This window comes from Camelus ferus, chromosome 24 (assembly GCF_009834535.1).
Source record: "Camelus ferus isolate YT-003-E chromosome 24, BCGSAC_Cfer_1.0, whole genome shotgun sequence".
NCBI lineage: Eukaryota > Metazoa > Chordata > Mammalia > Artiodactyla > Camelidae > Camelus > Camelus ferus.
The window spans coordinates 2,573,005-2,594,320 of record NC_045719.1 but is presented as its reverse complement, the minus strand read 5'-3'; the positions used below and the strand labels follow the sequence as shown (position 1 = coordinate 2,594,320).

Sequence of the window (21,316 nt, the reverse complement as noted above, 5' to 3'; positions counted from 1 at the left end):
GGGAAATGCAAACCAAAACCACAGTGAGATGTCACCTGGCACCTGCCGGAATGGCCCTTAGAAGCAAGACTGGAAATAGCAAGTGTGCTGAGGACGTGCGGCGAAGAGAGGAGGCTGTCTCGGGCTCCCCTGAAGCACGGCCGTCAGACAGGAGCACGGGAGGAACAGGCTGTGGTTCAGTTGCCCTTTCCACCGGATATCCCCAAAGACTAGAAAGCCTGCAGACCTCCCCACTGTGTCTTAGGAATCTAGTCAATGTCCTTATTTACACCGAGGGAAACTGAGGCCCAGAGGAAGCAGTGGGCTCCGCTCTCCAAGCCTTTGGAGCGTGAGTGCAGCGGAGAGCACGTCCCTGCCCCCACCGCCCACGGCGCGTCAGAGCAGAGCCTCACGGAGACTTTAGACCCTGGCTGCTTTCTCTCTGAAAATCTTTAAAAGCAGTGTCACTTCCTGCGTAGTGTCTGCCCAGGTTGCTTCTGCAGGTTTCTTCCAGCCCCTTGATCGTGCTGAGGGAGGAAAGGTCTGTGCATCTTTGATCATCTATTTTCTAGGCCCTTTTTTGAGGGAGACTGTAAAGTCATTAAAATTTTACATGAATTGGCTCAGTCGGGAAAGAAAAAACTTGCCCAGAAAGGAGACATTTTCCAAATGGCCTTGATACAAGATGAAGGGGCCTGTCGTGTCAAAGGAGGACAGCTCTCCCCTACCCGCAACCTCACGTGCATCGCCGTCTGGCCACAGGGGCGGTGCTGTCAGGACCACGGCCCTGGGTGGAGCAGACGCACAGTGTCGCCTGCAGAAGTGGCAGCAGAGCCACAGCTGAACCAGAGCCCCGGGCCAGGCTGGTCAAACGATGTTAGGAATCCCATCTCCTGGCGGGGGGGAGGCTCCTACTAGGTGCCGTTTACCTCAGTTCGCAGCCTGGAGTCAGCAGTGGAGGAGACCTGAGTCAGGACGCTCTGATGAGCTGCCTCTAAATTCACTGAGAAGTGTGTTTGGGGGGAGAAAGCTAAATATTTGCAGAGATGTAAGTGTAGCTAAAGAAAGGAGACAATCTTTGACGTGAGCCAGTTTCAAAACATTTCATCTTTGTTTTAGAGGAACCTGGTATCCACCCACGTAGTTGCTACAAATAAAGCTTTGGGGAGAATCACTAAACACCGAGAAATAAAGCTAGGACTTCAAACCCAGAAGCCAGAAGCGGTACTAAGTAAAGATTTCATCTTCTGCCCAAATTGTTTCAAGAGTTTGTCAAATATTTGCAGCCCAGAAAACAACGAATGGGGGCTGATGCCGATTCATGTATAGTAACTCCATCTACCCTTTTCTACTTATGTGCAAAACAGTTGAATTCTACCAAAAAAGGAGTATTTTCCTCTCAGAGGAGGCCATGTTGGGTCATTTCCCAAATCTGGGATCCCTTCAACTGGCCCCTAAGTCAGACCTTGTTCCAACTGCCCGGGAATCCCCAACAAATAAAGTCCTGCTTAGAATGAATCTCAGAGGATGAACAGGAGCGGGTGCACAGAAAGGGGAGAGGGTGTGTCAGACAAAAATAGCACGTCGAGCTGGGCACATCAGAGGGGAAAGAAGAACTGAAATATGAGTCCTGATTTTGTACTGGGAGTAAAGAATTTTGATTTGCATTTTAAAGAAGTTATTCTGACCATCAAGGTAGAGAATGGATTAGAACCCATTATGACTGAGTAGATTAACACATGTCCGTGGATAGATTCAGGGATCTGCTGAACTAACGCAGCAAAAAGATTCCTCATCATGTTTACCAGTCTTGCACTAAAATGTATCATGTTGGACAACACACAGCTACTCGCAGTTCCCCCTCCTGTCCTCGGTGCTGCTGGGGCACAGTTTACTCCTCTGTGTTCTGTGAACACAATACGTTGCAACTGTGTTTACTTTAGACACTCAGTAATATTTTAAAGCAACTAAAAACTGGGGAAAGTGACTTTTATATTCAGTTATTTAGATCATTCCCAGTGTTCTTCATTTTTTGATCAAAGTGTGTGTTGGTGTCATGTTCCTTCTTACTGCAGACGTCCTCTATCATTTCTTGAAATGCAAGTCTTCTGGCAATAGTTTTTTGTTTTTTTTTTTTTTTTAATTTTGTTGAGAAAGTCATTTTCCCTTTATTTTTGAAAGATGCTGCTGCTAAGTATAGAATTCTGTCAAGGCTGGCTTTCTCGCCCTTTAGCCCTTGCGAGGGGTGCTCCGCTGTGCCCTGACCTGCGTGGTTTCTGAGCAGATGTCTGCTGTGTGCTCGGCGTGTGCTGTCGTCCTGTCTGCCTCTACAGCTTCCTCTTTGGTTCTCAGCAGTCTGCATGGGATGCGCTGATGGGAGTTTCTGTTTGTCTGTCTGTTTTTGGTATTCAGCCTCCCGGGCATGTGACGTGCGTCTGTTGTAGACCACTCATTTCCATCGCTGCCCCATCACTACGCTCCACTGGGGACTGAGGATACAGGGACAGATACGGGCCTGCTCTCAGGGGCTGTGCAGCAGGATGGGAAGGGGAGCGAGGAGCACACAGACTCTGTCAGAGGTTCACCCTCAGGGCTTTAAAGATGAAACCTTTCCTCTGTAAGATCAGTCGCATGTCGGCTTACACCCGCTCCAGGGCCAGCACCTGTGTGTGCAGGGCTGTGGGCCACCTCCTGATGTGCGGCTGCGGGGCTGTGTTCCTGAGTCTGCTGTTCTTGACAGAGCGACCTGAGCCTGGGGGACATGGGCACCTCCGCCGACAGCAAAGAAGCTCTCCGGAAGGAGAGGGAGGCGCACCAGAAGCTGCTGGCGGACAGTCACAGGCTGGTCATGGACCTGCGCCAGCGGATGCACCACAGCGAGAAGAACTGGAACCGGGAGAAGCTGGAGCTTCTTGAGCGGCTGGACCGGGAGCGGCAGGCGTGGGAGCGGCAGGAGGAGGAGCTGCGCTGGACGATCCGGCAGGTGAGGGGGCGCGGAGGGACCACCGATCTGACCTGGGAGTCAAGTCAGGGCACTCGGGGCTCTCCCGCACCAGGCTGATTCCGGGACCACCAGAGGAAGAGGAGGACCTAGGGTTTTCTAGTATGGGAGCCCTGGGCTCAGCCCTTCCGGTACCCGGGTCTTTTCATCACAGGTCTGTAGGGAACCGCCTGTGTGTGTGTGTGTGTGTGTGGTGTGTGTGTGGTCAGGGGTAGAGGATAACATTTTAAACAAATTTAAAGACTAAACTTGAAAGATGAGGTTATTTCAGGTCTTAGAAAGTGAATTCTGCTAAAAAGCAAACTAACTTTTAAGTGCACCACTAACAACGTGGGCACGGTGACTGCTGCAGCTGGAACGGACCGTTAGTGAGGAAACTGCTGAGCTAAGTTGCAAGTCGGACTGTTTGCACCTGCCGTGGGTACTGCTGAGCTGTGATCAGACAGGACCATGGTCCGGGGAGGGAACTGGAAGCTTATCGTCTTAAACTACAAAAACAATTGAGAAATGCAGACGCGTTCTGGGAGAGGGGGCTTGTTTTTGCACAGCCCAGATAACCGTTCTCTGCATTTCGTCAGACTCGGGACGACCTGCGTACCACAGCCTGCATGATGCACAGATTAAATTCTCACATTAATGATGAAGGATTAGGATTCCGCCCTAGCGGGATTTTTACATAGGAATAATTTTATTTATCTCAGCCTGTCACACTTATAAACTCATGAGGCCTCAAGGAAATGTCTGAATCACTAAGAAACTGAACTCAGGATAAGAACTTCATTACTGTTACAGATACCCACACTGCCTTCAGCTACACAGGAGCCTTTTAGAAAAATGTGCTGTGTCATTCCCAGGACATGGTCCCTGTGTTCTGCATACTACTGGGGAGATAGGTAAGAACTGAAAAAGACCTGAGGTGGCCCACAGCCCTGCACACACAGGAGCCTTGAGCTCCAACACGCCTGGGAAGAAGCAAGTGCCCTGAAGCTGAAGAGGCACTGACGTCCTTCCTGGGTTCGGTGACTCACACGGTGAGTCACTGGACTGATGGGTGATGTGGCTTATTTTAAAATTCCCCAAATTCTACTGAAGGAAAGTTGGCCACTTCCTGTTTGGCCTAAAAACATGGCACTTGAGAAGAATTTTCTGACCATTAGTTACTCCAGGCACCTCATTACCGGGCCGGCCCCCCACCGGGCTCCCTGCCCAGACCACTCACTGTCCCTCCTGTCCCCTGGGAAGGTCGTCGTCATCACCGTCCCCTCTGCCTGTGAGCTGTAGGCTTGCTGGTCTTGTCATGGCTTCATTTGGGAAGTCACATCTTCGGTAGAAGTTAAGCAAGTCCTTTCGGGTTTTATTTTACTTTGGGAATGAAGAATGTCTAGTAGAGGAGAAATGAGGGAGACATCTGATGATGTTCAACTTTTGAAGAGTTAACACCCTAGAGACGAGCACCCGCCTCATTTTAAGACTGTTTTTGGGAAAGGTAAGAGCTGAACCCCATTTCCACATGGTCACTGCCACCCCAGCTGCATCCTCAGTCAAGGTTACCATCTTTGAGCAAAATGGATCTGACACACGAGTGTTCTGGACGTTCATCTGGTCCTGAAATCTGTACGGTGGATCCCACGGGCTTTGCGCAGTGATTTCACTCCTGTTTTTAGAAGGTTTGCTGTCAATGAATGATGCTGCAGATATGCAGCTATGCCTTCAAAAATAAATCCAGCCTTTCCCCCAAAATATCTGACACTTTAAAAATCACAGTACTGAATCCTGAAAATTAGGGAAAGCGGTTGTAGGCATTCTCTGTAAAGGAGGAAGCTGGCTAAAGTGTGTATGGGTGTGTGTAGATTTTGCTGGTATCAGTTATTGGGCTGTCAGTTCACTTCGCTCTCAGCTGCATGCCCCACAGGTAACAAGCACCGTTGGCAGGCCCTCCTAGTAACATGCGCCCTCGATGTCTGATTGCATGGTGGGCGTGTAACCTTCCCTGTGATGACCTCATGCAGATGGTGGGAGCAGTAACACTAAATCCATTTTCCACTTGCAGAACACATGCTTCATACTTGTCCTGTGTCACTGAATTCCTCCATAATTTGTGCCACACAAGGCATTTTAGATGACAGATGATTGTGGGAATGTGTGAGGTCAGGTGACACGGACCATCTTCTCAGCATGTGTCTCGCCCCAGACCTGACTGGTGACAGTTAACTTCCTGGAGTCACACAGCACTTCTCTGTGGAATCGTTCCATTCCCAGTGCACCTGCCAGGGCCCTAGGACGCGTGCTGATTAGACTAAAGGGAAACTCAAACGTTGCTCCAGTCTTCCTCCAGTAACTCCCTTAGAGCAGTTACCTCTCCAGCCTGAAAGGCTGTTCTTTTAAAACCTGTGCACAAAGTCACCTTTTTCTTGTGACCAATTCAGGTAAGGTGACACTCTCAAGGGTTTACTGTTCCCTGTATTATTTGAAATGCAGATCTTAAATGTGGCATCTGCATGACAAGTTGTTCTGCTGCGGGACTCTGAGCTCGGAGGCACTGACGTCTAGTCTGAAATGACTCCCGGGAAGTGCTGCCCGTCTGAGGCCCCATTTTCTGTTACAGCAGCCCGGAGGCACCTTAGAAGCAGCTACCTCCAGCTCAAACCGCATGGTTCATCTGTAGGGAATCTAAGGCTCACCAGCTATGGTGCGCACTGCTCCTGGCTGCCCGGGTTTATCTTGGAAACCCCGCTTTGCTGAGATAGAATGCTTGTTCGTAGCTCTTCTCTGTAGTCCCCCCTCCCACCCCCTCCATGTACACTGACAGCTTCACGTGTGATTCCTGCATCTTAATTCTCTGCCCAGAATAGCTTGGAGATGATCACGTGTTGAAACTAAATTGCACTGACATGTATTAGATGAATGTAATAAGCTTTCCTTTTCATGCTTCCTAAAGGAAGCATTTAGCATCTTCAAGAGAACTGTGCTATGGGGGGTGGCAGGGCAGAGGGGGCTGAGATGAAACCCAGGGTGACTTGTTTGTTCCTCATTTAACTGTGATCCTAACATTTCAGCTCTGGCTGCTTCAGTCGCCACCTTCCTCATAAAAGGAAGGTAACACTCTGAGACTTCGGCTCCACCAACTCAGAGATGACTAGAAGTGAGTCAGAGTCCTCTGTCCCCGCATGGCTCCGTTCCTGGTTACACAGGCGGCGCCGACCCAGCCGGTGGAGGGCGGCCCATGTTAGGACAGAGGTGTGGTTGCTGAAAGACGCTCTGTTGAAACGGAAACCAAGGCGCTTCCAAGGGAGGTTGAGAACTTGCTGGTATCGTCTCAGCCTTGAGCACTGGAAATCTTTCTCCTGCCACCCTGTGAGGACAAGGCCTGATGTCCGTTTAGTCATTCAGATAATTTACTTACTCAGAGGGCAGCCAGCACGTGTCACCCAGTAGGGGCCCATCAATGGTGCTGTCTGCTCCTGTTCTGGGAGGCAGGGAGGGGAGCCCCGGAGGGTCCAGGGGCAGCAGTCCCCAGGCTCCTCAGAGGATAGCGCGCCGCCCCACATGTGTGTCCCTGTGGTTTCACCCAAGCTCCTTCTTAAAGCCCCCCCACCCCACCCCACCCAGGTCTAGGTCTGGTTCTGGTTCTGTGAAGAGACAAGGCATTTAACCGGCCGAGGAGCCAGGCAGGCCTGAGATGAGTCGGCAGTGGTTCTGCTGACAGTGAGCCTCACCGGGCCAGCCCTGCAGCCCTCTCTGCACCCATCTTACAGGTGGGGAGAGTGAGCTGCGCAGAGTCAGCAACGTGACACCTGCCTGGACCAGACACACAGGGGCTCCAGCTCAGGGCTGCAGAGTTGGCCCTGGGATTGACCAAGTCAGGGGAAAGTAGGGCTGTAAACAGCTATGTGGCTTGTGTTTTTGTTTCTTTCTCCAATTATCCTAGACCTTTAATTACCTCTATAGCTAAACTGTAATCCTGTCAGGCAGAGTGTAAGTTGTTTTCAACCCTCGCTGGTTATAGCCCCAGTAGCTCCTTCAGGATTTGTACAGGACGCATCCCAAATGATGTGGAGACCGCACTGTTATTAGGAAACCTGGGTAGGAAAATCAGATTCACCCTCAGAAGTTTGCTATCACTGATGGTTTTCCAAGTGTGCCTTAAATTCTGAAGGAAATTACAAAGAAAGGGAGTTCTAAATATGTCACCTGGCAATGTTAAGATCTAAAAAAAGGGAAATGTGCAATTTCCCATGAGCACAGTACTCAGAGTTAAACGCACAGTAACATACATGTTCTCGTCAGGAGTTGGCCTGTGTGTGGTTAGTGCAGGTTGTCCCCGTCCAGATTTCTCTGTAAAGCATTTGTAATGTGTTATTTTTGAAATTATGGTCAGAACTCTTAAGAACGTTTACTTTTCACTGTCATGGATGAACCACATATAATTCCAGATTTTGGAGAAACCATGATCTTAGGGGGCAACAGAAAACAATGAAGCTAATTGTTTCCATTTTGAAAACCCTTAAGTTGCAGAAAGAAAACAGTCCGCGGAGAGGCAGCAGTTTCCTCTGTGATCAGAATGAAGGTGACCTCAGCCCCCGTGCCCACCCAGGGGGGCCCCGGGCGCCCCGCCCCGCGGGGACCTGGCCCTGTGCGGACACCGACTCCACGCCCTTCCAAGACCGGCCGCTGGCCAAGCTGAAGGAGTCAGACAGGTGCTCAGCCCGGGAGAACCTCTACCTGGACGCCCTGTCCCTGGACGAGGAGCCGGAGGAGTCTCCGGCCCGCGGGCTGCAGAGGGAGCTCAGGACCTACTTCCCCAAGGTCAGCCTGGGTCTGGGGTGCGGTTACCTGCGGCAGGACCGGGTGGGGGGGCCGGGGCTTAATCCACCGCTGGGAGCCTTGATGAACGAGAGCAGCAGATGGGAGCGCCACACAGGCTTTCCTGGTCACTTAGACTTTAGGGACCATGCCCTGTGAGCCCGTATCACGGGGGCTGCACCTGCCCACTCGCTCAGCAGACAGGAGCTAGTTGGGCCGTGCTGTCCAAAGTTGGGGGATGGCCCTGAGTCTCGGGGGGTGGGCTCACCTGCCTTCTGCTGAGCCCCTGTACCAGCAGCAGTGACATCCCAGCATCCTGGACACAGCACACATGCCCTCTCACAGCAGCGGAAGTGGACGGGCTGGGAGGCTGTCCCCTTCCCAGCTCCCTCGCTGACGGAGGCTGTCCCCTTCCCAGCTCCCTCGCTGACCTGTGGGCAGAGGCCAGGGCTCCCAATGGACCTCAGGCCCCTTTCTGTGCCGGGGGCCAGCCCTGTTACCTGGAAGGTTCGAGGGGCCCTTGCTCCCTAAGGACGGGTCTGCACGAGGATTTCCCAGGAGAACCATGTGCGCGTTGCTCTCTTAAGTGGCGGTCACTGTGCCTTTGCCTGGCTCCAAACGGCAACGTTTAAAACTAAGAGAGCTCTAACCAAGGGTGTCACACTGGCTGGTTTTTCTGCACTTCTTTTTCATTGAGGTGTGGTTAGTGTACAGTATGGTTCAGTTCTACAACACAGCGATTCACAATATTTAAAGGTTATGCTCCTTTTATAGTTAAGATATTGGCATAATCCCTGTGCTGTACAATGTATCTTTGTAGCTTAATTTCATACATAGCAGTCTGTACCTCTCACACCTTCTGCAACCAGGCTGAGGGGCGTCTGTCCCTTCCCTCGCACACAGAGACATATTCAGTCATCGCAAGAGCAGCTCAGGAACTCAGTGATGTCCCCTGAGGAGCACAGGAGAGCCACTTTTTCTGTGACAAAGTTCATAGCCAAATTTTCTCACTCATGTGGGCTGTCCCTGGACACAAGCTCTAAACCCTTTGTTAAACTGTGGATTCTGGTTTCATCTTTGTACTTCAGAGGGGCAGAGGTGCTCCTGCCCCAAACTTGGCCTCCCTGTACATTTGATGTGGTCTTTTCCTAAAAGCACAACAAATCACTTAGATACCTGAAGGCTCCCAGGCAACCAGGACTAATTCAGATGAACTTATTTCTTCCCTGTAGGAAGAAGACAATCATAAGGGAAATCTTCAAAGGTAAGATGGTAGATTATTGCAGTAAAAACCTCTTGGCCTTAAAATTCCATCTTGTCACTGCAGTCTATTGTGACACTTTCTTCAAAAATGACTTAGAGTAAAAGTTCTGAATAGGTCAGTTTTATTAATTTCATATATATGGTATTTTTAATCGTTAGCAACAAAAAGGCCAGAGCCCTGCTGTGTTGCTGTCATGGCAAGAGCTGTGTGGGTAGAGCTGTGTATTGTGCTTAAGGGAGGGTCATGTTAAATGGTTTTAGAAAGTCCATGGAAACCCCTCTCTAAAGTCTGGAAAAACTCCCTCTTGCTATGCTATGAGACATTCCTAGGAGGATTTATTGCACTACTTCCCGGCAGTTTTCCTTGAAGTAAGTGAGCCGTGGATGTTAATAATCGTATATTCTAGTGACCCGTCTGCGTATTGCAGGATGTGTCTGAAAAGGCACAAAGAAGCCACTGAGTTTAAAATGTACACCTGAGTGGAAAGTGCACCCCGACCACACACGTGCTGCTTCTTGATAGATGATGACATGTACCATTTCCGGGCGATTCACTAGTGTCTGATCTCCTCATCCCTGGTTTTCCTGGGAACTGTCTCCTTGCCGTTTTGCCTTTTATCAGGTTCATCCCAAACCCAGCGCTGCCTCCTCTGGGCGTGTTTGGGCAGGACAGGAGAGCCCATGGAGCTCAGGCTCCAGGGCCAAACGGCCGGGGTTCAGACCTGCTCCTGCCCTGAGTTACGTACCTGCTTTGTTTTCAGTTTCTGCATCTGTCCACAGAAGGCAGGCTTTTGTGCAGCTGATGTGGGAGGACACACATGAAACAGCACCCGGCCCAGGTGCCTCCCATCCCCACTCTTCCTTTCTGAGCAGGCCCCTCCCTGCACTGGAGCCATTATTTTTTTATTGCTTGTGTTAATTTCAAAGGGCCGCCATGCCTGTAAACAGTATCACAACGTGCTGAGAAAGTGCACGCGCCCCCACCCCTTTGAAAACTTGCTTCCAGCAGGGTTTGTTGTTGCCTCCGCGCCTTCTGCTGTGCATCCTCACACGCCTGCACGTGTTTCAGGTGCATCCTGGTTGCTGCTGCTGTTCTGTTTGGCTTCAGTCCCTACTAAGGTTGATGCCTTTTCTCTCTTCGTCCATAGTCTCAGTTCCATGTCATCCACCCAGGCCCTTGAGGCAGATGGTCACCTCCCAGGTGACGCTGGATTAACTCTGGGAGGAGGTTGTGTGGGAGGACCAAGCCTGTGGTCTCTGAAGCACAGTCCCAGCCCCCAGGGAACAGGGCTCTGACCAGAGGCAAGAGGACAACTCTGCTTGCCCGGAGAGCTTAAGACCTAGTGACAGATCACCCACCCTCTCTGTTCCCTCCTATTTCCAGTGCTGGTTTCCTGCCAGCCTTCTGTGATTCAGAGGGCCCCAGACAGCATGTAGAGGATGACCTTTGCCCCCAGTGGAAAATGACGAGCTGGGATGTCTGCGGGCGTCACTCGCGGCGGGGTTGGTGAGAGCGTCATCTGGTGGCTGAGCTGGTGAGGCTGCAGATGCCACCACTCCTCTGCCCCGGGTGGGGTGATGAGCTGCCTGAGACGCCAGCAGTGCCCCCAGTCCCATCTCAGATGGTGAGGCCCCTGCACCTCATGCAGCGCCTGCCAGGGCCTGTAGGAGTCTGTCAGTAAGTTCAGGTCAGACAGAAATCTATGTCCAAGTCCCTGTGGTCAGGCAGCAGCTGCTCCAGAACTGGCTGTGGCTTTAGCTCACCCACCCTGGCCCTTCCGTGGTCTTCTGCTGTACAGAAACACAGGAGGAGCGAGAGCCAGGAGGCGGCTCCGCTGAAAAGGAAGCGCAGAGGGGAGGGGGCACTGGCCCTGCTGCTGGGCCTGGGCAGGGCAACAGGGATTTCTGCTGGACAGGGTATGGAAATCTTCTGCCAACCTGCTCCAGTCTTCCACTTCCCTCCTGCCTCCATCTTCCATTTGGCCTGTAGAGATCGTTGTGCTTTAAGCCAGAAGAAGATGAGGCTGATGGGTGGAAAAGACCTCTGATTACAATCATTTTGTTGGGGGTCTCTCTCCCCCACCCACCACCATTCCATTATCTGGTCCTGACCTGGGACCGTGGTGTGTCCCTGACTGTAGCAGGAGCACCTGCTGCTAAGGCCAGGAACTCAGGAAACTCCAGGAACCTTGAGAGGGAAGGTACCCACAGCAGATGGAGAGACCAGGCCACAGCCAGGTTCCCCTCTGCCTCTGGAGCGTCCCCAGGTTGGACTAAACATCACTGTGGGCATGGAGCCCCCCCCCCCCCCATTCCACAGTACTGGAGGGTCAGCTGCATTAAATTCGGCCCAATCTAAGACTTCTGCAGCCATTCCAGAGCCATAGAGGGCTGTATGACAGCAGAGGGTCACCCAGGATGGAGAACATCAGGCCGCTGGAACGTCTCCTGACTGTCCAGGGGGAGCGACAGGCACTGTGCGTGCGGGCAGACATGGCTGCCCCGGGCCTCTGGCCAGCAGCTGACGCCTTCTCCTCTCCTGTCCCCTCCCCTCCCCAGAGCCGTGTCTGTGTCGTCCATGTCTGAGTTCCAGCGCCTGATGGACGGCTCCCCTTTCCTGCCAGAGAAGGGGCTGCCCACAGCAAGCAGCAAGGAGGACGTCACCCCACCCCTGTCCCCCGATGACCTCAAGTACATTGAGGAGTTCAACAGCGAGAGTTGGGCCGACAGGATGGAGGCCGGCACCGAGCTCTTTCCCGACTCCTCCTGGTACCTCACCACAAGCGTCACCCTGACTACGGACACCATGACCAGCCCGGAGCACTGCCAGAAGCAGCCCCTGCGGAGCCTCGTCTGCGCTGAGCAGGCCGGGGTGAGGGTGCTGCACAGCCCGCCTACCGTCCGGAGGCTGGACAGCATAATGGCAGTGGGCGGCGAGAGCCGGGCCCGAGGCCTGGGGGACACCAAGGGGGCCCCCTCGGAACACGTACTTAGCAGGTGGCCCTGTGCCCCCTCCAGGCACCCCCGAGACTACGTGGAGGGTGGGCCCCGGCCCCTCGACAGCACCCTGGCCACCCCCCTGGGTTTCTCCCCACCACTGCACAGCCTGGAGATGTCCAAGAACCTGAGTGACGACATGAAGGAGGTGGCCGCCTCCGTCAGGAACGCCGTCTGTTCTGGCCCCAGTGGGCCTCTGGTGAAGGACATGGCCTGCCAGACCAATGGGTCCCGGACAACGGGGACGCAGACCGTGCAGACCATCAGCGTCGGCCTACAGACCGAAGCCCTGCGGGGCGGCACTGTCACCAGCAGCCCCCACAAGTGTCTCACACCCAAGGCGGGGGGTGGTGCCACGCCCGCGTCCTCGCCTTCCCGCGGCCTCAGGGGCAGGCAGGCAGCCCCGGCCATCGAGAAGGTGCAAGCCAAGTTCGAGCGCACGTGCTGCTCCCCCAAGTACGGGTCCCCCAAGCTACAGCGGAAGCCCCTCCCCAAAGCTGATCAGCCGAATCCCAGGCCCTCGACGACGCTGGCCCAGAAGGGGTGCAGCGAGTCAGCCTGGGCCCGCTCCACCACCACACGGGAGAGCCCGGTGCACACCGCCATCAACGATGGCCTCTCCAGCCTCTTCAACATCATCGACCACGGCCCTGTGGTGCAGGACCCCTTCCAGAAAGGGATGCGGGCCTCGGCCTCCAGTCGGTCTCGTTCGGTGGAGCCCCGGCCAGAGCTGGGACCAGGCCAGGAAACCAGCCCCAGCTCCCGGGGCCGATCGCCCAGCCCCATCGGAGGCGGCACTGAGACGTGCAGGGAGGAAGGGGGAGAGGGCACGCCAGTGAGGCAGGACCTGTCCGCTCCCCCTGGCTACACGCTCACAGAGAACGTCGCCCGGATCCTCCACAAGAAACTGCTGGAACACGCCTTAAAGGAGGAGCGGAGGCAGGCTGCCCATGGTCCCCCCAGTCTCAGCAGCGACAGCCACACGGGAGAAACCGGCAAGGCTGAGCCAGGGTCCATCGAGGTAAGGGAGGCGGAGTGTCCTCCACCCTCTGCTCGTCCTTTTACGTGTCCACACACCTTAACCTGGGGCTGTACTAGGTCTTCTATAACTGGCACCTCAGAGCTGGGGAGACACGAGGTGCAAGGGAGAATGGACACGCAGGGACACAGACCCTGAGCTGCTGCTTAAAGAGAACTTCACTTCCCTGCCGCCAGCGGGCTTGTGCGCAAGACGAGATGGAGTTCCCTTTAAGCAGCTCAGGGGTTGATTCAGGCCCTCAGCCCTGGCCTAGGTTGAGCTTTCCTCTGGGGTCACATCTGCCCTCCTTCTGTAAGGACTATGTCCCGGGAGAGTGTATGTGTGTGAGACATCAGACAGCCGGGGGCCGGGGGGGGGAACGAGGTGGACCTAGGACACCTCTCGTCAGGGCCCATAAGGGCGACATCTAGCTTCCTCAACAGCCTCCATGCACATGGCAGTCTTCTGTGTCCTTGAGTCCCTTCAGCAGTAAAACCAGGCGAGACGAGTGGATAGGTCAGAATCTGGCCCTGGCACAAGGCGATCATCATGACCCCCTACACATCACCCCTCTAGGGCTGCCTGCAAATCAGTCCACCTTGAATTCTGCTCTGACTGTAGCCCCGTGTGGTATAATTGTACCACCCCACTTCTAAAACAATTCTCCTGTCCACTTCCAGAATAAGCAAAACAAAGCCAGGTGTCGGTGGGCAAGGGGTTGTGGAAACAGTGGTGATGCCAGCCCCACAGCTCACCCCATGTGCATTCTTGGGGGTCAGGCCTGACCCTCCAGCAGCCCAGATGGACCAGACCTCCTCCAGGCAGGGCAGCCACCAGACGGCAGGGGTCACCAGAAAGGAGAGACGCCTCCCCTGGCTGCCCCGCCCTCGCTTCTCAGGCCCACTGCCCCAGCTGCACAGGGGAGGACAATGTGTCACCTGAACCACCTTCTGCCCCCCTTTCCCACAGCAGGGGAAGTAATGCTCAGCCTCCCGGTACAACTCACCACGGGTATTTAACTCAAAGTATAGTTTAACTCAAATAGATTTTAAACCATGTAAATTGCCAGTGACCTACAGCAAGGGCAGTGCCACGTGGTTCAACCCCATAGTGACAGTCTACGGCCTCACCTGCCAAAGGTACAAGTCTTTGTGGGGCCCTTCAGGTGAGTGGTTTGCTGCTGCAGCAGCCGTTTGAGGGAGTGCCCCCTTCTTAGGGATCTGGAGCAGTCAGCTGGAATGAGTGTTTAGTCCCAAAGCATTAACTGGCTGGTTTGTGGTGTCCCATTTGTATTAGACACTAAATAGAAGTTAATTTTTATGGACTAGAAATGCTTTGTGTCACCTATGGTGAATGCTCCAGGTACCCTATGATACTACAAAGGAAATGGTTTAAGGACTGGGTAACAGCACCAAGGCATGAACACGGCTGTGCCCCACCCCTCTGTCCCCTGGAAAGCGTCTGTTTAGATCATCTCACTGGGTGAGTTTGCTACCACAAGAGAGGATGGCCACTTTCGGAGGTGCACAGGCACAGAGTCAGGGGTTCGAACCTGTGTGGAGCGCCCACTGGCTGTTTAAATGTCACAGGTGCTTTCTTCCTTTCCTGTTGGAATTCTTCCTCACCTGAACTGGCTACTCTGTGAGGCTCGTTGGAGAGCCCTTCCCATCCACCCATAAATTACGTGTAGGGTTTTTGTGTCATTTCCCACTGTCCTCAGCCCTTCTGGGGAATCTCTGAGTGGTCACTGGGGCGTCCGGACCCGGGGATGGAGGTGTCCTGGCCAGGAGCGGGCATAGCTGCAGCTCCCGCCCCACAAGCTCCTTAGGCTTCCGTCTGTCTTGAGGCCAGAGCCGCAGTGCGGAGGAGCCGTGAGAAGGAGGGCTGGCGCGGGGCCAGGAAGAGGTGCAGTGCTGTTCGAGGGAAAATGCGCGGGGAGAGTTTAGCCTGGGTCGCAGCTGCTTGGGCCCCGAGACTACAACAGTCCGGCTGTTTGGAACAGCCAGGGGCAGGCGGGTCTGCACTCTGCCGTGGGGGCCCCTCTGGCTGGAGCCCCGCCCCCAGCTGGCTGCCCCCGGAGCTTTTAAACCTGTACTGTTGTTCTTTCTTAAAAAGTACTTTGCAACCTACTTGCTCTTCTCTCTCTGTCTGTCCCGTCCAGAACCACACTGTCTTACTAACTGCCCCCTGGGGACTCTAGCCCTGTCTGCCTCACGCCGTAAGTGCTTTCTTCCTTCTTTCCCCGCTGCGCTCGCTTGTGTAGCCCAGGGTGGTCCCTGACCCTGGAGGTGCGCCTTGGGGGCTGCCCGCGCGGCGCAGGGTCCCGCTGAGCGGCCCCCTCCATGCAGTTTCCAGCCAGCGCACATCTGCAGCGATCACCCAGAGGGGCGGCCAGGCCAGGGTCCGAGCCCAGCACCTCCCCCGGAGCGCACTGCCGTGGGCTGTGAGGAGGCCTGAACGTGTCGCAACGACTCCACCAGAGGGAATGAATACAAATCCATCTCGTCCTCCCCAGAGGTCACCACTGGCGACAGAGCAGTGCTCGATAAATGCATTAACTGAATAAAGCGTAAAATCAGCCCTGCTCCAAAAATTGCATAATTGCCTTCAGAGCCTGACTCGAGGCCTGTAAGGAAACACCGATCTTGTTTCTGTTCAAGGACAGTCACTCGCCCACCTTACCACTGGCCTCTCACAGACTCAGCGTGTGGCCCCCAGAAGCCAGCACCGGGGTTTCTCAGGGAGAGACAGCGTCCTGGCATCTGTGCTGGTGCACTGCTAATACAGAGCACTGTGCCCTTGGACTCAGGGTCACATAACATTTCTTCCCCAAGGTGTTCGCACAGACACACTGAAGAGGGGACACACAACTCACAGGAAGCCCTTGTCACAGCCTCAGTCAGGTGGAAATGAGCCACAGACCTAGGTCGGCAGCCTGTACGCACACCCAGACGTGCACACACCACACACTAGCACTCACACAAGACTAGGAGTAGCGACACCCAAAGCCATGGCAGGTTCCCTGGCCACCATCGCCGGTGCACCAGGCTTAGGGGAGGTGAGGATGTTCGGTTTCAGTTCCACCTGTTCGTGCTGACGCGGTGTCACAGGCTGAAGCTCTGGTTGTCATGGTGTCTGTTAGCACACGTGCTTTGCTGATGTGGCCTCCCCGCAGCTATGTCACATGGCCCCAGCAGCGGCAGGACAAGTCATCTTGTGTCATTGCTCCCTTTCTGCTGCCTGCAGGCGGCCTCCTCCCTCCATTGCTCGCTCCGTGTCACAGGCTCTCTCTTCCCTGTGTCGCTCCCCTGCTCTGCTCACCACACACTCATCTGGGTCTCTTTACATCCTGTGACTTCCTTCCTGACTGGCTCTGAGGGTCTGGTTCTGTGTCCTTACTCATGGTAGTGGTCTCCCATCTCAGTTTCTTGTTGAGCGAGTGTCATCGGGGCGGACAGCTCCACCTGGGAGAACTCACCCTGTCCTCCTGCTGCAGCCTCCAAGTCCGGGGTCCTCTGTCCTAGCGTGCAGAGCAAGGAGCAGCGGCCTTGAGAGGGGCCTGCAGGAGCCCCGCTCGGGGCTGAAGTGGGTGTCTATCCCCAGCATGTGCAGGAGCCGGCAGAGAGGCCCAGGCGCTCAGCTTCCACTCTGTAAACGCTGCTACCGGGAAGAGTGGTTAGATGAAACACCCTAAGTTAAACACTTAACGTCGTGGGCGTGTGTTTAGCCCAGCGCCTGTCAGTCTGGAATGAACAGCAGCAGACCTGGTGACAGGGGAGTCTCGGGGCTGATGCACCGCCAGGTGAAATCTCCAGGCCCTTCATGGGCCACGGTAGTTACTTCACCGGTCCCAGAGGGCTGGGATGACGGGTCGCCTGGGTGGGAAGGTTTCCCCGGCCATGTAGACCACTCGCCCCTCCAGCTCCCCTGGCCGCTGCGGCCCCGTGCACACGCCCATCTCATGCCACACTGTAATCGTCACCTGCCATCTCCCCTTCACTGTTGTCACTGGTCATTTGTGCTGAACCCTTTGCTTACCGTTTTAATCGTTCTCCATGAGCAGCGTATACATGAGCGCTCAGAAGGTGCAGGTATGCTGGGCTCCTGCACTTGGGTCTGGGGAGATCAGCCCCCAGGGGACCTATCTTGAGTAACCTTGTCTTTCTCTTCCTCGGCTCTGAAGGAACTACCTTGTTCCGCACTAGCTCCGCCCCTAGAGCCCTGCTTCGCCAGGCCCGAGAGACCAGCAAACCGCCGCCCTCCGTCCCGGTGGGCCCCACATTCCCCCACTGCCTCACTGGCCCTGTCACCCGGGTACCCAACCTCCACAGAAGAGCTCGGCGACGAGGAGCCACCCATGGAGAAGCCACACCTGTGACGTGGGTTCGCACGGACCATCCGGGAAAATTCACTGTAATTTGCATAACCACCCAGTCGTCATCGTCAACCGAACTCTGCCCCAAAAGGAGAGAGCTGGTTTTCCCAAGGTCAAAGAATGTTAAAACAAACAAACAAACAAACAAACAAACCACAGCTGCTGAATGTTCAACCTATGAACCTGAGATGTTTCTAGAATGAAACAGTAAATGTGCCTGTAAGAACTTAACTTTTTCTTAGCGCAGAAAACTATTTTTGTCTCCATCTTTTTTACACACAGTATATTAAAAAAACAAGTAAATAAGATAAATAAATTTAAAAACAAAGTTTTAAAGATGTACATTTTAAGAGATTCTGAATACCCTTGGCTCGCAGTACTGACTGCCTGTTAAATGTGCACTGTTAACATTTTGGTTTGGTTTATTTCCACATTGAATTAGGGTGTTTTAAGTTAACCTTATTTGTCAGTGTACTTGTTTTTTAAGAATTTTTGAAATGCTTCAGACCGTCTGATTCAGTGTACTTTTTGTAATGAAAACCCTGTGAGGCCAGTAGACAAGGCAGACTTCCTACATCCTGGAGGGTGGATGCAGAGGCCTCAGCTTCCGCGCTCGCCGTGTGATCCACGTGTTCCTGTCGGCCTGCATGTCCACACGCCGCCATGGCCTGTCCCACCCTGAGACGCTGAGTCCCCACGTCCTGCACTTGTACCACTGTCCTCTAGCGTCCATGATACAACAGCATTTTAAATTATTGTTAAAGGATTAACTGGCAATCCAGTGTTTACTCAAATTTTCTTGTTTAAGGAAAAGCACTACAAAAAGTCTTGAGGATACCAAATGGAAAGAGAGGGTGGTGCCTCCGAGTCTGTGTGAGACGATGAAGAAGAAGAAATAAAGCCTGTACGAGCCGGCACCTCCGTCTGGCCCTTGTGTCTCCCGGGCTTCTGCCTCTTCCTAAGGGCTCCCGTTAGTGTGGGGCAGCAAGGGGTCGTGTGCCGCTCTCGCACCAACTGGGAAAGCTCTGAGTGCACCCAGGCCTGGCAGGGTCTCTATGAGAGCATCCTGGGATAGATTAAAAGGCAACTTCGTGTTTTGCAGAAAAAGCCAAAACAGGTGGGCGGGGGGGGGAGGGTACAGGTTATTTGCAGTCAGAATGCACCCGCCCTGGCTCCCTCTCCCCTCCTTGGAAAGTGGGAGAGCCGGTAACTTCCAGAACAGGCATTTCTAGCCCTGGACTGAGACGCGGCCCAAGCTGTCAGCAGGGGACAGAGGAGGAGTCGGTGAAGAAGTGGCACTAAGAAGGGAACAGGGGAGCAATTTCAGGCCAGAGCTTCTGGCTTTAACATTTTGTTCACAGAACAGTTTTCTTCTTATCCAGATGGGCTAATAAGTTCTAGTCCCGGTCCATCTTTAAACAGTCAACAAAAAATAGCAACCTCTGGACACTGGAGCCCTGTGTAGCTGCTGTGTAAAACAGCAAGATGGCTCCTTAAAGGTTACAGTTACGGCAGGACCCAGTAACTGCACTTCCGGGTGTAGACCCAGAAGACCTGAGAGCTGGGACTTGAACAAGTATTTGTACGCCCATGTTCATAGCAGCATTATTCACGATAACCAAAAAGTGTCTGTCCCTGGATGAATGGATTAACAAAATGCAGCCTTAGAAAAGAAGGAGGTTCTGTCCCCTGCTATGGCATGGATGAACCATGAGGACATTATGATGAGTGACACAGACCAGTCACAAAACTAACAAATACTGTATGATTCCTCTTATATAAGGGACCCAGAGTGGTCAAGTTCATAGATACAGAAGTGAAATAGTGGTTAGCAGGAGCTGAGGAAAGGAAAGAATGAGGATACTGTTTAATGGGTGCAGACTTCCAGTCTGGGAAGGTAAACAAGTTCTGGAGACACGTGGTGGTGCTGGCTGCACAACAGCGTGAATGTACTTAATGCCCCTGAACTCTGCTGAAAAATGACTCAAGTGGTGAGTGTTATGTATATTTTACCACAGTAACAATTTTTAATGCAAAAAGTAAATATTCTACTTAAGCCCCCAAACATAGGTGCAAACCAATTGTCAACCAGGTGACAACATCAAGTTTCTTTCGTGCCCACCTTCTGCCCACAGTAAATGCCAGGAGGGAGGCACACCAGCGTTCTTCCACTTGGAAGCAACTAGGCAGCCACAAGAAGGGACGTGGCTGGTGCTCATCCCTGGGAAAGCACCAGTGTCAAGGCGCATTACAATCCAGGCTTCAGACCACGCTGTCAGGACCTGCTCTGTCTCCACTCTCCTCTGCATGGCCTTATTCTCAGACACGCATCCCAAGAGCTGGCAACACTGGTCCCCCGAGGCTCTTACTAGGTTATATCCTCCAGAGAGAGGCTCTTACCAGAAGTGCCAGCAGAAGCCCCAGAATTAAAGCGTCTCACCCGTCTGCTCTAAGTCATGCCACACCTCGAGCCACTCGCTGCCAGACCGGCCCGCAGAGGAAGAATAGAGGGGAGGGTGCTTGGAAGACAGTGAAGGCTGAACAGGACAGGGAGAAGAGCCCTGAACTACAGGGAGAGATCCAGTCGCCCCAGAGAACTTGCTCACTGGCTGGAGAAGAAAGCCCCGGGCACAAAAACAAAACGCAAAACTGGCGTGGTCTAAGTCCCAAGCCAAGCAGGGTGTGGGCTGAACTTGGAGGAGGAGCGGGATGTAAATGCGAAGGCAGGAGAGGTGTCGGCTGGGGAGGTGGCAGTAGAGATGTGGGGACCGTCCAGAGACCAGCCTGCAGGGACAGAGCCACAACAGCAGGACCAGTGCCCTGAAAGCGCCTGGGGACCTCTGGGACCACCCAGGCCTCTCACCGCGGGGTGCATGTGTTCTGGAGCCCGACTCCTGAGGAGCCGCTGGGCTTCTGCACAGGCAAGACCAGAGGCGGAGTTCCCTCTGGCCGCACGGACAGCGAGGCCCCAAGTGGTGAGAGCAGCTGCTTGTCTGTTCATGTCCCCACCCGCCGCCCCTAGTGTGCAGTTTGCTTTCATGGCCTGGAGAGAGAGAGGCCGAAGCCCAGCTGACAGCCCTCACGTGCACGCCACCGCCCCTGCCTCCGGCTCAGGGCCAAGGCCAGCCCGACAGCGCCCATCCAGCTGCGGTCAGTCTGGGCGAGGGTGGCCACGAGGCACCTTTCCACCTTTCCTTTTTCCTCCTGATGAGCAGGCAACCTTGTTACGTTAAGGTTTTCGATATTATGTGTCTGTTTAAAAAGTATATCTGTGCATGTCATTATTCAAATTCTCTTTAGTACCTCTGTTTCACTCACATTTTTAGTTAAGCTTGCCAGAGTTATGCACATTTACTTTCTTCAAAAATAGCTGAGATGTACAACTATCATTTTCTAATGTGCTGTTTTTTTTCACATTGTGGTGAAGTATACATGACCTAAAACTGAGCACTGTGAGGAGTACCACTCAGGGGCACTTGGTGCATTCACAGAGCTGCGCAAGCACCCGCACTGTCTGATCCCAAAATGTCTTCATCACCCTACAAGGAAATGAGCCTTGAGCAGTCCCTCCCCCAGCCCCTGGCACCCACGGATCTGTTCTCTGTCTCTGTGTTTTTGCCTATTTGGGACACTTCATATAAGTGGAATCACACAAGATGTGGACTTTGGCTTCTTTCATTTTGCATGGTGTTTTCAAGGTTCACCCACATTGCAGCCCGTGTCTGCACTTCCCTTTCAGAGTTGAGTAATAGTCCACATTTTGTTTACTATTTATTTTTAAAACAAAAGAAAATGCTTTACCTTAAACAGCCCTGACCACAATGTGCACTGGAAGCCAGTATAGCAGGAGATCAGGCTGAGTCATAAGCAAGTTGGGTGT

General features: G+C 53.5%; 1 protein-coding gene and 1 long non-coding RNA gene across 10 annotated transcripts in view; one reads left to right on the top strand and one right to left on the bottom strand.

Moving 5' to 3' along the window:
• MTCL1 (microtubule crosslinking factor 1) overlaps window positions 1–18,363 on the top strand; it is a 95,664-nt gene extending 77,301 nt beyond the window's left edge. For 5 of the 8 annotated variants that reach the window (XM_032467465.1, XM_032467463.1, XM_032467468.1 and 2 more), the window contains 5 exons: window positions 2,720–2,962; window positions 7,490–7,786; window positions 9,016–9,047; window positions 11,606–13,064; window positions 17,245–18,363. In XM_032467465.1, coding sequence (XP_032323356.1) covers window positions 2,720–2,962; window positions 7,490–7,786; window positions 9,016–9,047; window positions 11,606–13,064; window positions 17,245–17,439 — 2,226 coding nt within the window. In that variant the 3' untranslated portion in view covers window positions 17,440–18,363. The other 3 variants (XM_032467469.1, XM_032467467.1, XM_032467466.1) reach the window with 2 other exon arrangements.
• The window catches only part of LOC116659657, a 58,067-nt gene continuing 47,448 nt past the window's right edge, over window positions 10,698–21,316 (bottom strand). For both annotated transcript variants that reach the window (XR_004315031.1, XR_004315032.1), the window contains exon 3: window positions 10,698–11,070. This is a non-coding gene — a long non-coding RNA (uncharacterized LOC116659657). The remainder of the gene's footprint in view (window positions 11,071–21,316) is intronic.